This window comes from Rutidosis leptorrhynchoides, chromosome 9, assembly GCF_046630445.1.
Source record: "Rutidosis leptorrhynchoides isolate AG116_Rl617_1_P2 chromosome 9, CSIRO_AGI_Rlap_v1, whole genome shotgun sequence".
NCBI lineage: Eukaryota > Viridiplantae > Streptophyta > Magnoliopsida > Asterales > Asteraceae > Rutidosis > Rutidosis leptorrhynchoides.
This window is the reverse complement of record NC_092341.1, coordinates 290,841,933-290,860,596: the sequence shown is the minus strand read 5'-3', so window position 1 is coordinate 290,860,596 and position 18,664 is coordinate 290,841,933. Positions and strand designations below refer to the sequence as shown.

Sequence of the window (18,664 nt, the reverse complement as noted above, 5' to 3'; positions counted from 1 at the left end):
GATCTTTGTTAAAAACTCTTGAGCCACTTTGGATGGCAGTTTTATAAACTTTGTTAGAAAGTCTTCGCACCATAAAATGTTCCTTCTAAGATTAGACATGACAAAAGCGCGGGCCAATAAATCGGTTTTCTGAGGTACACTCAGTGGTCACCCTATTGTAGGAAAGGCACGAGGTGGGTTTCTGTTCTCAATACTTCATGAAAAATTGCAACACCCTCGTAAACCTCATCTCTATAAATCTGTATGTAGAGGTACATGAATCATTTTTGGAGATTCCTTTCACTCAGAGTAAACCATTCTTTAGGACCAATAGTTCACGTATCTTCTCATTCGCACATCCCCCTAAGTATAAGGATAAATTCAAAACGGACCGCTCGAAGAGTTCACTCTCGTTCAAAGATCACACCTTTCGTGCGATTCTCTTTCTGAAATGTAATGTAAGATACTTTGAGAACCTATGAATCTTGTTATCCCTTTGGGAGGGGACTGCTTAAAACACTTACGACACTGATGTGGATACTCTATATATTTCTTCCTTCGTTGGTTGCAACTATCTGTTGTCCTAGTTAACGTTAACCCTAACTTCAACATGTAACTGAAAGGATAAAGTTACATTATGGAACTGTGTTTTCATTCCATCCAAGGATAAGTCCACACACTGTATGTTAAACTGGGTGATATCTTTCATTGTTCGTTCAGACCACTCTGAAGGCACTATAAATAATTATGGCTTGCAAGTCCGATTGGTCACTTTCAGCTAAAATATCAATTCAATTAATCAAATGAAACGTTCTTAAGTGCCGGATTCTTTATGCCTATGGCCTCCTTCCGAAATTAAGGGGTTGGTAACATTCATGATGCATTTCCTGCATCCAGCTTACTGAAGATGCCTGTAAGGTTAAAACACCATATTTCCTTTTGTGGATATATATTCAGATGACATACTCATGCTAATCAGAAACGAAACCAATTTGTTGATCTCTTAGGACAAGAGACTTAATTAATGGCATATACCTATTCTTACTTTCATACGCCGAAGTACCTTTCAAGGTAAATAACTCACTACTGAGCCCATGTGTCTCACGAAACTTTGATACGCTCCTTCTTATTCAAATACGGTACCATTGTTGGTCACTCCTCAAAATTTCGGGATGAAATTTTCTTTAACAGGTGGGTAATGTAACGACCCGGCTTTTTCGACTTGCTTTTGTGCTTTGTGCTTTCACTAAACTGCGTATTTATGCGTACTGAGCTAGCTTATTCTCTGGGATCTTTAATCATGATTAATTACTTTCGTTAATATCTTACTACGTGCTATTAAGTGTGTAATCACTTAACTTGATCCCTGAATGCTTTTACGACCGTTGGTGTCACTTATCGTTTTAAACGAGATACGTACTTGGTACACGTTAAACTTTTGTCGTAATTGGAATATTATGACTGCGTAAACTTGATTGTTATTTATTATAACAATTACTTGGCTTAAGGGCTTATTTAATTAAGCTTAGTGTTTACTAATGCTTACTAGTTACCTTAATGGACTTGTCACCGTATTTGACTTTTCATGGCCCGACTTGTCTATGTGACACACGTACTTTTCACGAATAATATTTTCGAATATTATTTACATTCATGATTAATTAATATTGATCATTTTTAATTAACTAAGGTTACTAGTTAATTACTTAGGCTTTATTTGATTAATTGCATACTTACTTGAATTGGGCTTTTATTATTTGAACATGGACTTGGAAGCCCACCCTACACACTTAATAGACTAATAAGCTCATCTTTTAAGCTAGTGATTTATTAATGAAAGCATGGATTAATTAACATTAGTGAAAGGAATCTAGTTACATGCACACTTACACCACTTTCCCATACCAATTTGCTTTAATACCATTTCAAGCTAACACCATTCTCCCATGTTGGAAAGTAGATTTTGACCCTTCCCTTTTTGTTGTAAAAACCGTCCACTTTCATGGTGGGGAGGGAGTTCTTTTATTTTCAATTTTTGTTACATATTTACAAGTATTACTTCCTCATTTCACACACACACTTACTTACTATTCTTTTTCTCTCTTTTTCTCTCAAAACTTTGTAAGTAATAAACTTATTTTCTTTCTTTTCTTTCTTTTAAAGTCAAGTTCCATCATCATCATTTACTAGTTACTTGTCGTTTGTTGTTGTTAAAGATCAAGTTCTCTAACTTGTATCTTCATGATCTAACTAAGAACCATGTTCTACAACTTAAGATCTTGTTTATTTAAGTTTACTTTCAAGTTTGTAGCTTAATATTACTAGTAGAACTCATGTACGTGTCGGATCTAAGATCTTGGTGTAACTTTGGTTCATCAAACTACATACAACTCTTAAGTGAGTTGTGCTACATATCTTAGACTTACACTAGTGTTAATATGGTCAAGCCTTGGTTAAAATGATGCAAACACATCAACGAGTTGTACACTTGAAGCTATACGCATCAAGGATGAGAACCGTGATGAGCAACAAGCACCAAGAACCCACTAGAACAACTTTCTTACTGTTTCTGGAACTGTTCAGACTACCTGGGCTACTGGAAAGTTGATTTTCAGTTAGTTCGGTTCGAGTAGATGATTTTCCATTTAGACCCCGTCTTAATCTGAGTTACGGTTTAGGATCTATGGCCTCCCGAAAGTCACTACACCCTATTAACGTTGTGCTGAAATTTCTAACCTACTCGCACTTATATATATATATATATATATATATATATATATATATATATATATATATATATATATATATATATATATATAAATATATATATAAACCGCCACCATGGTCAAACGAAGACGAGTTTGGTTCTGGAAATTGGTCAGTACCTAGGGGACTCATATACGGAGCCATGGCTACTGGTCTCGCCTCATTTCAGTTTGTATAGAAGTCGTGGCGACTGAACGAAGTCAGCCTTTGTTTCAAACCCTAGTCTTTACTTGAAACTTACTTTACACTTTTTGTTAAATGATGAATGATGATGATACTTAAGACCTAATTTACATGGATGATTTACTGACTTAGTAACTTTTGACTTAGGTTGAGGACCTTTCGGACCAACTACTTGCAAACTTATCTCGAATCAACTTAACTACTTTACACTGTGAGTTATAGCATCCCTTTTTTACTTTAACTATTTTGGGAACTGAGAATACATGCGCATTTTACGTTTTACATACTAGGCACGAGTACTTAAACTTTATATTTGTGTGGGTTATACAATGGCATAAACATTCTCTTTAGCTCGATAACGTTTAGTCATTGGTTTTTGAACCGGTGAACGCGAATCTTAGATATGGATCCATAGGTTTTGACATCCCCACTCGGGCTAGTCGCGCTAGCATTTAATGAGTGTTTAATACTTCGTAAACATACGCACTCACCAAGTGCGCTTTTTAGGGGGTATTATTACGTTAAGTTAGTTACCGGGTGCCCACAGATAAACATATACTTTATCATACTGTTTGATTTACTGATTTGAAACGCTGGTCGAAGCACTGAAATCTCGTGGCCTACATTACATTACTGATTACAAACAAGCTATAGCTCACCAACATTCGTGTTGACTTTTTAAGCATGTATTTCTCAGGTGCTTAGACATTGTTGCTTCCGCTGTTAGACTTGCTGTCTTGGTGTTACAGACTTGCTGTGTTAACCTTCCGCTGCATTACTTAGAGATGTCTCAATCATGGAACTTTTATTTTGCATTCGTAACTTACGTTATTTTCAAACAATGGCTTTGTAACGACCTTTGGGTCACGTACTTATGTTTATGCCTCCATTCATAGGAAGCACGTTATCTTTTGTAAAAAGCTATATTTTCATGAATGCTAAACTGGTTTTCAAATAGCATATAGTGTTTGACCTTGTAATGATCCTGTTGTTGATGGTCCGTACACATTGATTTAGTACGGGGCGTCACAACATCACTCTCAGCTGACTCTTCTTCTGCCAACAACTTTTGAACCAGTAAAGCCTTTTGAGCTTTCTTTTTAGCAGCAACAATAAGAGCAGTATCATCTGTCTTAGAAGATTTTGAAGTGGTAGGGGCATACCTAAAGTTTTCTTTCAAGTTAAGTTCAAATTTAGCCTCTGCCTTCTCATGGTTCCAAAGTGAACTGTAGAGAGAAGACATGTTAAAGTTCTTTAGGGTCTGAGTGGTTCTTAAAGGGTCAGTAACAGATTTCCATTTAGTAGGCAGTGAATCAATGAATTTGTTCACTTGTTCAAACTTAGTATAGGTGACATTCAAAGTGATCAGGTCAGCAATCAAGGAGTTAAACCTAATGAAGGTTTGCTTAAGGGTTTCCTTCTTGTAGGCAAAGAACATTTCATATTCTCGTTTTAAAGCAATCATTCTGTTCTGCCTAACTTCTCCCATACCCTCATAGGTAACATCTAGATAGTCCAACATAAGCTTGGCATTTTCTTTTTCCTTAATCAGTTTGAGCAGTGGGTTAGGCAAAGTTATAGCTAACAAGGTTATGATTTTAGGGTCAAGTCCAACACGACGTTTATCCTCAGCATCCCATCTAGAAGGGGTGAGAATAACCTCTCTGCCAGAAACAGCAGGAGTGTCAGCTGTAGCTGGTGCACTACTAATAGTCTCAGTAGGTACAAATGGACCATCTGTGGCAATACCAGGCATGAGTGGGTCAATAGACTCAAGGAGAAGCATGAATCTTGCCTTCCAAGTTTCATACTCATCTTCATCAAATTTGGGTGGTCTATTGGATGAGACATTTTCAAGGTAAGCTGTATTAGAATATGCAGCCATGAGAGAATTCAGATCCAAGATATTAATTATCAAGACTGAAGCTCTGATACCAGTTGTTGGTCCCTTGATAACAACAGGAGTATTGTAGAGGGGGGTGAATACAATTCTTTTTAAAATAACTTAACAGTTAAACCGATTAGTATTCAAGCATGCAAATAAATAGAGTCACATGTAATTTTCAACAGTTATTCTTTATTGATTGAATCACAACTATCCTTGGTGGAATGATAGTTGGTTGATACAGATTACCTAGATTATATCTAAGAGGTAAACTAACAGCTATTACACGTTTTGACTCTATAAAAATAAACTCACACCACTAGTTGTTACAATAGTGGATACAACAATTTATAGTAGTCCTATTATCCGTGTAATGGTTCTATTGTCCACTGGTACATAGGATATATGTACTTGTGGGGACAACTACATCAGAGAGCATGCTCTCCTCTTTCCTCTTTGGTAGCTATTGACAGGAACACCCCAATTCGGTTTGGCACCACTATTTGATTATACAAATAGAATGTTGTGTTCCCTAGGTGTTGACAAAGTATAACCCATGTCTACACATGCGTTAAACTTCTGCATTCCCATGTGATCTTGTAAGGTCACTTGTCAGCCGCCGACGCGTGTCCTTTTCTGTTCAACTTTGTCTTAGACTTCTGTTGAATAGTACCATTGATGTAGACCACTCGAAAAACTACTATACTTATAATGGAGCATAGCTGTCTTGTGTAGTAAGCTGCATTCCAGCTGTGCTGGTTCTTCATTGCTGAGCCACTTCATGTTCTTGATTTACTGAGTACACATCCTGTGCTGATTGAAGAACACTGTCTACCTTGTGCTGGTAGACTGAGCAGCAAACTAAACACTCGACACAGCAATATCTGCTGTCTATACACAAACAAACTTGTGCTGACCGCACATAACATTTTAGAGCAAATAAATTACAGTTTTGTCATAATTAAATCCTTAATTATTTTGGGGACTCAACAAAGGTGTATGCCCTAAACCACTCGGTTTAATATAAAGAATATAGGGTACCCAATGCGGCAATGATGTGTGAAGAGTTTCCTCCTAACGCGTATATGAGTGACAAATGAGAGCATTCGATGTCGAAATAGTCGTTAAAAAAAACAAACACGTCATGTCGCATCGCAATCATTCAGATATCATATTCATTTAACGAGAGTTGATATTTTCACTTTCCAAGTATTATCTCACTAACTCACTCACTCCGGTCTAACTCGTGTCAAATACGTCTAGATTAGTTGCGCGCCACCTCTTGGAGATTCTAATCTCCAACAGGGTTATACACGGTAACCGAACCGAAAAGCGAACAACCAATCGCCAACATTTACTCAACTCTTTTCACACTTAAGTACATAATTGGAAACCGCCTCACATCAAGTTGATGAAAATACGCTTGATCACTAATTAAAAGGTCATCATAATAAAAAGACAATTATATTACATAATTCGTTATAGTTCAAGAAAAAATTTCCGATCTCGCTAGACTATTCCCATGTAAACTACGTATTAATTTAACCTTGTGTTGTCGCTCATGTGGTAGTGGTCTGCCCCTCTTAGCGAGAGGTTAGGAGTTCGACTCTCGTACGGTGCAACATTGCACACAAGGTTGCCCCTTAACTAGGGCTGTTAACGAGTCGAGCTTTTAACGAGCTATTCGAGCTCGAGCTCGTTTAGTTCGAGTTCGAGCTTTTGCGAGTTCGAATTCGAGTCGAGTTCGAACAAAAAATACTACTCGATTAGTTTCACGAGCCGAGTATTAAAAAATAATGTTGGACTTGTGTAATTGATAAATACCATGCATCCCTGAATCCAGAAACTGTGCAAGCTTTGATATGTGGGGGAGATTGGATTCATAAGCTTCACGGTGTCAAAAAGAAAAGAAAGGTAATATATGAGTATTTAAAGTTTTATTTGTCTTTCTTTGAATTATAACAAAGTGACTTTAACTGTTTGTATGTAGACTGAAAAACAAATGTTAGAGATACCCTTGATTGATGCACTGGATGCATAACACGTTAATAATACAGCAAGTTCATTTATACTACTTCATCATGAAAGTTTCCCATTGTACAGTTGGTAGTGTTTTACAATATGTATTCTTTAATATGAACATTACATGCATACATTTTGTGACTATATAAGCAAGAAAATTATGATTTTAAGTATCACTTTATATGACTATATATAAGCAAGGGTATTGCTTGTATTGATAGTATGTTATGAAATATATGCATACATTATATGAACATGATATTAGAAGTGTGAACTATGGATGGAGCATTTAAAAAGTGAACTGTGGTATCACTTAAGTATCACTTTTAGTTTCAAACAAATTTGAAGAAAAAGTGAACTGTGGACCATGCTTATAATTAAATTTTTTGATATATTACGATTTTTGCTTGTAGGTTATGAGTGAATGGAGCATTTAAAAATAAGATATGTCCAGCAAAGTTAGCAAACTGGAGCATTTTTTGATATATGTATTTTGGGCTGGACATGTTTTCGCGTTTTGGTTATTATTATTAGTCCTAAGACTTGTTTGAAGAATATGTTATATTTCTTTCTGTTATATGGTGGATTAATGGATCATGTTTTATGTTTTTGTAAAGACTTGTTTAAAGTCTTCATAACCTTAATGTATCAGTCACTATCAGCTAAGAAACCAATATATAATACTGAATTTCTTTGTGTTCAGCCAAAACAGGAGCTAAACGAGCTCGAGCTTGTAAACAATCTCCAATTCTAATAACGGTCCAAACGAACTCGAGTTCATAAACGAGTAAACGAGCTTCAAACTCGAACTCGAACAATAAAAAAATTATCGATCTCGAGTTCGAGCCCAGATTTGAATAGTTATTCGAGTTCGAATTTAGTAATAATGTCACGAGTTGAGCCTGAAAATTATATACTCGACTCGACTTGGTTCGTTACAGCCCTACCTTAACCCTTGAATTTCATTCAAGTGTGCCATTCGCACATCGCGTTGCGGGGGCAGTGGAGGAGGGTTTCATGACCCGTCATAATCCATCCGGACTAAGTCCATATCGATTATAAACGATTCACAATAGTTGATTACATCGCGAGGTATTTGACCTCTATATGATACATTTTATAAACATTGCATTCGTTTCTAAAAGACAAACTTTCTTTTCATCGAAAGTTGACATTATGCATACCATTTCATAATACATCCAACTATATTTGACTTAATAATAATCTTGATGAACTCAACGACTCGAATGCAACGTCTTTCGAAATATGCCATGAATGACTCGAAATAATATCCTTAAAATGAGCTAATGCACAGCGGAATATTTCTTTCATACCTGAGAATAAATATGCTTTAAAGTGTCAACCAAAAGGTTGGTGAGTTCATTAGTTTAACATAAATAATCGTTTCCATCATTTTAATAGACCACAAGAATTTCATTTCCAGTTCTCATAAATAAACGTCCCATGCATAGAGACAAAAATCATTCATATGGATTGAACACCTGGTAACCGACGTTAACTTAATGCATAGAATATCTCCAAAACAGATCCTCTCGTCTGTATAATAATCTCGAAGTACTAAAGCATTCTTACCCCGAATGGGACTTGTCAAGGTCCATAGATCTATCTTTAGGATTCGCGTCAATCAGGGACCATTTCCCTAAATTCTTAGGTTACCAGACTTGAAGGGCGTTATTCGGTTTAATAATCCAACCATAGAATGTAATTTTAAGTAATTGTGTCTATTTCGTAAAACAGTTATAAAAGCAGCGCATGTATTCTAAGTCCCAAAAATATATATATAGCAAAAGCATTTAAAAAGGGAGTAAATGAAACTCACAATTCTGTATTTTGTAGTAAAAATACATATGACTATATTGAACAATGCAGGGTTGACCTCAATTCACGAAACTATATCATTTGTGTATATATTAAAACGTATAATCATAATCGAACAAATATGTATATTATTATTAGTGATATAATTTTTGTATTAATATCATATGTATATGTCGATTTATATATTTTATAACAATATCAATATAGTTAGGTTTTGTATTTAATATATTTTTACATAACTATCTTTCGTTTGCAAAATTAATATTTATGATAATACCCGATTTAAGGATAATACTAATAATGATAGTATTAGTAGTAATATTAATAATAAAAATGTGAATACAAATGTTAATTTTAATAAAGATAATAACTTTAATAATAAGGTTATGTGATAGGTTAAATAATAAAAATTTTAAAAATCATATTAATGATACTAATAATAAATATAAGAGTTATATTATTTTTACAATAAAAATATTAGTTTTGATTCTATTTCCTAAGACTTAATAATACTTAGTACTAATATTTTGTAATAATAATTATAAATATGATAATAATATTAATGTTAATGATAATAATAATAAATTACATTATGATAGTGATAATAATACTAATAATACTTATTGTTACTACTTAATGATAATAATAATAATAATGATAATATTAATTATACATATAATCCTATTCTAACGTTAATACAATAATAATTATCTTAATAATATCAATAATTATTTATAATCATAATATTAACCTTAATAATAAGATTCATAATAATAACAATAATACTTATAATAATAATTATAATGATAATAATTATCATACTTATACATGTAATAATAATAATAATAATGTTTATAACATTAATGATAACAATAATAATAATACTATAATCATAACAATAATAATAATAATAATAATAATAATAATAATAATAATAATAATAATAATAATAATAATAATAATAATAATAATAATAATAATAATAATAATAATAACTACCTCATAAATATGAGCTTATTCCAAAAAAATGGCTGTTGCAAGACTCGAACCCAAGATTACTAGTTAACACGCTAACACCCAGCACCACTCATCTGTTCCCATTTATCTGATATATTCCCGTATTATTTATTTATAAACGAACTTTCTGTTTTCCTATTTTGTTCATCATCTTCAATTACACATCGACCATCTCAGAATCAAACATACAAAAATTTAAAGACTTGTTTTATTACTGAAACAGAAGCAGATACGACTCATAAAAGTGTTTGAATTAAATTAGAACACAATTAAATAAATAAAAAAATAAAGCAGCAGCAGGTTCGTTTATGAGTTCAAGAACTCCAACATAAATTTTGAAATTTTGACTGTTATAGCTCACGAATCCTACATGAAATAAGTTCTAAATCTCTCCTAGAAACTTTCTAGATTGTTAATTTGACAAGAATCAATAACAGAAAGTCGAATTTTTGTGAAGAACATAATGTTTGACTTTTTAATTTAAAACTTTGACTCAAAAATTCAATCTCGATATTAAAAATTAGGAGATGAAACTTTGCAGAAAGATTCATTAGAGTAATACTAACACAATTGCATTATTAGTTTCTTAAAATTAATTTGAATTCGAGCTGTTGCGAAAAAGAAACAAGAACAGAGGTAGTCGACATGTTCTTGAATGTTTTCTAATTAAATTCGTTTAAATTAAATGCTGTAATAGTTGTTTGTGATTCAGTTGTTAATATAAAGACGTCTGATCTCAATTACCACTGTATGTGATCGATTATATATTGTATTGATGATTGACAGGATATTCGATTAAATCAGGAAGAAGATAAAATAATTAACAGTGGATTAACAAATCTGTACAAATGAAAGTGATATGTAACAAATTTGAGATTAAAACAAAACTGGATTAAAGTATATTGCAACGTGAATTCCTGATTCCAAATCTTTATGTACGATTTTTGTTGAATTATATAATTAATAAATATATTAAGAAGAAGAAGAAGAATAATAATAATAATAATAATAATAATAATAATAATAATAATAATAATAATAATAATAATAATAATAAATAATATAGATTTCTTAATGTATATATATCTGTATATAACACCTATATTTTTATATATATCTGTACATATATATATTTGTATTTATATATCTCTGTATTTGTATATCTCTTATATATTTATTTATTTATTTATTTATTTTTATTTTTTTTATAATTAATCATAATATTAAGTAATACTCTTAATATTATACATAAGAATAAATAATAATGCAAATTTATAATAATATAATAGTAATAATAATATTACTACTAATGATAATTATTTTAGTTACTATAAAATGTATAACAATAATATTATAAATATCAATATTACTAATTTTAATAAGGCTAATATTATTAATAATAACATTAATATCAATAATAACAATACTAATAATAATGATATTAATATTATTCATGTTTCATGATAATTTAAATGTATTAGCTTTCAGTAATATAACTAATACTGACTTTAATGTTAATATTGTTATTAATAATATTAATAAAAGTACTATTAATATTAGTATTACATTTTTTTAACTTGTAATTACACTTAACATGTTAGGATTATATATTATAATCATACATTATATATATTATATGATAACATGTGTTATATATTTATTATAAATACTTTATATAATATGTGTATGCATATTAAATGTAAAGATGTAATTGTCTTATATATATATATATATATATATATATATATATATATATATATATATATATATATATATATATATATATATATATATATATATATATATATATATATATATATAATATTCTCTCATCATAGAAATAAATTTAAACATATAGTATATCAAATAATAATAACTTTTATTGATTATTTATTATTTCTAAGATATAGACATAATACAATATATTATAAGTCATATATATTTATATATAGATTCACTTTTAATAGTTATTTAATGATTCTGTTTTATTATTTTACATTTTTAACTCAAATAATTAAATTATATTTTTATTAATTCAAAATATTATATATATATATATATATATATATATATATATATATATATATATATATATTAACATTTTTATTTGCACACAACTGTTCGTGAATCGTCGAGGATGGTCATAGGTTTAAGTGTATTCATGTAAACAGTTCAAAGATTTTTAGATTCAATTAAATAGACTTTTGCTTATCTTGTCGAAACCATAAAAAAAATTAAGTTTAAATTTGGTCGGATATTTCCGGGTCATCACAGAGGGGGTTTTACCGCTCATGCCCTCAGATTGGGTCGGGGTTCCTCATGAGCAACAGTTTGGAGGCGGGTTATGAAACTGCGAAATATAAAAACGTGGGTGATTTGGTCCCCTTTGGGTGATCCCGAACTGGTGTTAAAAAAAAAAAAAAAAAAAACTACCTAGTAATTTTTTGCCGAAATAATATTAAACAATAAAATTATGTCTATTTCCATCAAATATAAAAATATAAGGGGTGCAAATGAAACATATACTAATAAGTGAGTAATTCCGATTAAAAACCCCTATTTTTGTGGCTCTGTAATCTGGATGCTGACAGCTAAAGATGTTATACCTCCGTAACCATATCCAGCGACAGCTTCTATCATCAATCCATCATACTTTCAAATCTCAAATCCTGTATTATTCAACAACAAAAACTGCATTTGATGATTCTTCATCTGCTAAAAGAGCCCTTTTTGTAGATTTCCTGACCAGATCTCTCGGATTCACTAAAGAATCAGCAATTTCTTCATGTTCAAAGGTACGTCGTTTAAGAACCACTCGAAATTTCGATTCAGTTGTTGGGGTTCTCAAAAAATACGGTTTTGATGATGCCCAGATCAAAGATTTAGTCTCATGGATTCCTAAAATTTTATTATACCGAGCAAATGAAACCCTAAAACCCAAACTTAGGGTTTTTCTTGAACTTGGGTTATCTGGGTCGGATCTAATTAGCCTTTTGAAAAGAAACCCGAGTTTATTTGAGTTGGGTTTGCAGTCTAGAATCATACCCACTATTGATTACCTTAGGTCATTGTTAGGGAGTAATGAAAAAGTGGTGGAAACTATTAACAGATCAAGATGGCTTTTTTCGACATCCATTGCATTAAGAATGTTTACTGCGAATATTGTTATGTTACGAAGTTATGGTTTTTCAGATGAGCAGATTGGGAAATTTGTTAATAGGAATGCTATGCATTTTACGCAGCCACCTAGTTGGCTAACGAGTAAACTGAATTGGATAGAAAGTAAACTAGGGGTAACACGTGATTCTACTGTGTTTTTTCGGTGTTTTCATGCGATGTGTTCGAATAGTATTGTTTTAATGGAGAAGAAGATGGAGGTTTATAAGAGTTATGGGTTTTCTGATCAGGAATTAACCTTTTTGTTTAAGAATCAGCCTTACTGTTTTGCATTATCAGAAGATACAATTCGTGATAAATTGAGTTTCTTTATGAATGAGCTTGGGTATACACCGGCATACTTGGCTAGTTGCCCGAACCTCTTTTCATTGAGTTTGGAGAAACGAGTGAAACCTAGGTATGAAGTGGTGAAGATTTTGAAAGCAAAAATGTTGCTTGGTAGACATTCACTTATTACTCTGGTTACATATCCAGAGTTGAGATTTCAAGATTATTTACGTCGTTTTGAGAAAGAGATTCCTGATTTGTATGAAACCTATGTTAGTAGCGTGAGGCAAATTTCAAACTGATTGTTTTGTATTGAAGTTATTGTGTTAGTTTTGGGGATATTAGGCATTTGATCAAAGAAATTGTAATGGTTGAGTTAGTTTATAACATAATGTTCCTTCTATGCTTCTAAAGAATGATTTAAGAACCAAATTTTATTTGTATGGCCTTTTTATTAGTTATGATTATGATTGCATTTTATTTCGGATTTAGTTATTGACAGTAATAGCTCCTGTAACTTTTGAAGTAAGTTATGATATCTCGGTTAGCATTACACCTTATAGGATATCAAAATGTGTTTTCTAAAGTCATTTCATTTTGGAAATTTGTCACCAAATTTGGCAGATGGTTCAAGTGCTTTATGTGTATATGGAAACAACTTTACAGGTGAGCTTAAAGCCACTCAAGGATTTTATGGTAAAATACTAAAATGGGTTTGTAGTGTGGTGCTTTGACAACTTCAACATACGTTGCCCAGTCTATATGGTTTGTACAAATTTCAGCCCCTTTGCTGTATAAGCTTGTCAAAGACGAATTGGATGAGTTAACATTAAGCTGATACCTTAACCTTTTGATGTTGTAGGCCCTCATTTACACGAGTCTGATTGCTTCTGGTTTTATCATGGTAGGTCCTGATTTGTATTCATGGTACGCCCTATTTTTTTCCTTCAAAAAAACGATAAACTAGATAACACAGGGAGCACTTCATCATTAAACCCAAAACGGTACAAAGCACAAGGATGGGCAAGAGCACAACTATACCTGGCAAACGGGTCAGGTTGGGTCTGTTTGGGTAACTGGTCAAAATGGTTTTGGGTTGAAATGGGTCATGGGTCAAACGGATAAAAATTTTAAACGGAACCAAACGGGTCAGGTTAGGTTGGTTTGGGTAACAGGTCGAAACGGGTAATGGGTCAAATGGGTCCTAACAGGTCATACACTTTTTACATTTAATATATTGTTTCAGTTATTATAAATATAAATATTATTATATATATGAAAATATTAATATACATAATAATTGGTATAATCATTAATGCTTTCATAAACGATTGTCGGATGAATTTTATTATGCTCGACCTATTTGACCAATTCACAAGACTCATTTGACGTGTCTCTATTTATTGAACTTTAGGATTTGATATTTGTTTGACCCGTTCTTTTATATTTTGTATAAGACCCAATAGGCTGAAGGAAACTCATTGGACCTATTTTATGTTTTTGTTTACATTGTTAGGCCTAATTTTTTCATGACCCAATTGACCCAAATTTTAGAGTATGGGTCTCAATTGTCAGGTACAAGCACAACCAACCAGTGAACCACTGAATCTGCCAACACACGAAGATACAAAGTCACAAAAAGAACAACCAGTAAACCCACGTCAAAACAGTTGTGATCAAGATTATCCCCACCCTTTGTAGACTTTTCGATAATTGGAAACCAACCCTGACCACCTTTCCCTAACGCTTCACGGATAGCATCGAGCCGGTTTGCATACACCTCGGACACAGGTTTCTTAACAACATCCTCCGATCCAAGATTGAAATGAGACCGATTAGCAAAAACAGTCCCCATCCCATCATTGTTCTAACCTCCCTGAATCATCACCCCCATGATTCATGATTCAGATCCGAATCACTTCCGAGTAAAAATCTCCTATTCAATGCAGCAACTGCACTCGTCCTAACAAACCCATATGACTCCGGCTAGATCTGGATTTGCTATTCACATCTAGCCACAAGTCATGCTAGTATTTTGCCACATACGTGGGTTTGGTTCTCCAAGGCTTATTAAAACTCTCTTCAACCTTCTTGTTATTCGGATTTTGACGTGGTTACTTGGCTCACACGCAAGTCCGCTCTAATATTTTATTTGATTACTATTTTATGATGATTCCGAGTCCAAAAAATTTCTATTTTTCCAATATATGCAAAAGAAATTTAAAATTAATGATTGTCTAGACTCATATTAATTCAATATGAAGCATCAAGATAAAATAAGAATGTGGAAACTTAATAAATGAATACTATCATCACATATCGTATATATTTATAATAATTAATTAAATAATAATTAATAATTAATATTAATATTAATAATTCAAATCATACTAGTAGTTAGATTGTATTATTGCCTTTGTAATGAACATTTTAAACTGCGAAATAAATTGACTAGAATATTTAAATTTTTTAATTTTTATTTACAAAATAAAGGAAAATAAAATATATGGATTCGAAGGTCAAATTAAGTACATAAGATGCGGACTTCTCGAGAATGTAGACTCTACGATCTACATGAGTACAACTATTGAAGACACTGCAATCTACATGAGTACAACCTTAACTAAAACAAGTTCAACTAAGTCTACCAATACTTACAAACGAAGAAAACCCGGAGGAATCACCTAAATATCGCCTCATATACGCACAATCTCCAACCGTCGAAATTCGAGAACCAACAAAACACAAGTCAGTTACCGGATACAACTTGGTGTCCCATGCATCATCCACATCCATATCGACAGGAAGAGACAAAAAGCCCAAGTCGCGATGCACGCGACCGGAAAACCAACCCGCGAACAAGGAAAATCGAGATAATAACTAGTTGGCAAAGAAGAACCAAAATAGAAACAAGAACCCAGGCAAAAAGCCATATGAGCCATGAACCAACACTAACAACCAACGATAAGGCAACCTAACACTACCCAACAAAACCACCATGCCTTCAAACTAATTGAGAAACCAAGACAACAAGGAGAGATACCTAAAAGATAGAACGTCGACACCACCGAGAAAATTAAAATCCAACAAACCTACAACTCAAGAACCCGGACTAGCAAAAAAAGAACATATATGAGATCAAAACCAGCACAAAAACAACAACCCAAGACGACAAAACCAAACGTCGCCAAAAACTGAAAATCTCCGACGACCAAATAAGAGATAGTCACACAACCACCAACAACAAGAATCTCACAACGAAACACAGAGTCCCACAGTACTCGTTGCATGTGAAACGAGGATAAACATAGTCGGAGAACAATAATTAAGTTGCAAACCAATAAATAGTTTCGCACAAAACAACATACTATAACAATTAGGTCCCACTGTGAGCAATCGTCGATTTATTAGCGACTTGACTGACTCTTAGAGCCTACATTAAATTTCAGGCAGGATTTAAACCCATGGAAATTTGATTCTACCATTTTAATGACGTCAAATTATTTTTATTTTATTATCTTCATTTTTTTAAAACTTTTTTCTAATAAAGGTTGGAGGTCCTCTCGAAAGTTTATTGTTATTGTTGTCGTCGTCGTCAATAGCAAAGTCAAATTCTAGGAAAATAAATACGGAGTAACATGGAACAAATTTGACCCAAACACTAAGCCGTCTCCCCAACTTGTCATCTTTCGCATGTCACAATTTTGCGATGTTCAAATTATTTCGAACAATCGTAAAACCTCATTTTCAATGTTCAATCAAGTATTCATCTTTATCTTCATCATCATCATCAATAACAAATGCAATAGTGAATAACTACCTAATTAATTCACTTGGATTTCCAGTAAACGACGCCGTTGCCGTTTCTTCAGAGGTACCAACTTATCATCTTAAATCAACTGCTAATTTTGATTTAGTTGTTAATCTCTTTAAAGATTATGGTTTAAACAGTACCCAAATCAAAGAAATCATATCTTATGCACCAAAAATCCTAACTTGCAAAGCCACCAAAACCCTAGCGCCCAAATTAAGGTTTTTTCAAGAATTAGGGTTACCAGGTCCTGATTTAGTGACACTTGTTAGGCGTAATCGTTATATCTTTTGGAAAGGATTAGATACTAAAATCATACCCACTGTTGACTTTTATAGAACTTTATTAGGAGGCTGTGATAAAAAAGTTATTGAATTGATCAACAGATCTAAATGGATGTTGGTAGCAAATACTACTGTTACACGAATATCGCAAAATATCAGTTTGTTAAAAAAATATGCTGTATCTGATGAGATGATATACAAAACCCTTATTAAAGATCCGCAGCGAATGAAACTGGCACCCGAGTTACTTGAAAGTAAGCTGCAATATGTTGAAGAAAAATTAGGTATCTCACGTGATTTACCGATTTTTATTTATGGTTTTTTTGCTATTATGTATCGAAGTGATGAGGAAATCGAGAACATTATACGAGTTTTTAGGACTTTTGGTTGGTCTGATGATCAAATAAATACATTGGTTAAGTCTCAACCTTACTGTTTAGATAGATCAGAAGCTTACATTGTTGATAAATTGAACTTTTTTATGAAGGAGTTAGATTATAGCCCATTGTATTTAATGGGTTGCACGTCTTTTTGGACGTTGAGTTTAGAGAAACGAATGAAACCGAGGAATGAAGTTTTCAAAATATTGAAGGAGAAAGAGTTAGTGAAAGATATACCGTCTTTTGCGACAGTTGTGAAATATACTGAGTCCAAGTTTCTTGATTACTTGAAGAAATTTGAGTGTCATGTTCCAAATTTATGTGAAACTTACTTGAATAGTATCAAGCGTTTGGCACCCGAATAAATTGCTTATGTGTAGCAAGATTTTGTTGTCGTTTAAGAAGTATTGTTTCTGTTTTGGGTCATCAGAGGATACAATTCGCATTGAGTTTCAGAAATCGACAAAGCGTAGGATTGAAGTATTGAAGATTCAAGATTTTTTTGAGGACGAGATCCCTAACTTGTATGAAACTGATGTTAGTAGGTAAGATTCAACCTTTTTGTTTTGAAATACTAAATCTGTTGATTATAGAAACTTTCAATCTTTATGTTATCATGCTTTCTGGTATCAAAAAATTGCATTCATCATATTTGAGGGATCCTTGTAAGTAGTGAATTTTTTGTGCATTTTTAGTACTCCGTATTTGGTAGAAGTAGACCATGTATATAAGCTCTATATTTTTCAAATGCATATAATTTGGTTCACATTGACTTGCTATCGATAAGATAATAATCTTGGATCAGGGATAGCATGTGTCGGTTTTGGTCTAAATCTATATAATTTAAGGACGAATTTTTGGTTATTCAAAGACAAAGTTACATGGAAGGTCCCTGTGGTATGTTTAAAATATCAACCGGAGTCCAAAAGAATTTTTTGAACTTGAGGTGGTCACTATGGTATGCATTTGTTTCACGGGGAATCCATTTTGCTAATAGCCATTAAATTCGTCCGTTAAACTGCTCATGTGCCAAGCACATGAGGGCAGAAATGTC

General features: G+C 32.5%; 2 protein-coding genes across 2 annotated transcripts; both read left to right on the top strand.

Moving 5' to 3' along the window:
* The first annotated feature begins 12,253 nt into the window (after window positions 1–12,253).
* LOC139867416 (transcription termination factor MTERF8, chloroplastic-like) lies at window positions 12,254–13,578 on the top strand. Its single transcript, XM_071855782.1, has one exon. It carries the CDS (start codon window positions 12,289–12,291, stop codon window positions 13,435–13,437), a length of 1,149 nt encoding a protein of 382 aa, XP_071711883.1. The 5' UTR covers window positions 12,254–12,288; the 3' UTR covers window positions 13,438–13,578.
* A 3,266-nt stretch (window positions 13,579–16,844) lies between these two features.
* LOC139868856 (transcription termination factor MTERF8, chloroplastic-like) lies at window positions 16,845–17,975 on the top strand. The gene has a single exon (XM_071857197.1). The coding sequence runs from the start codon at window positions 16,845–16,847 to the stop codon at window positions 17,973–17,975; it is 1,131 nt and encodes a 376-aa protein (XP_071713298.1).
* The last annotated feature ends 689 nt before the right edge of the window (window positions 17,976–18,664 follow it).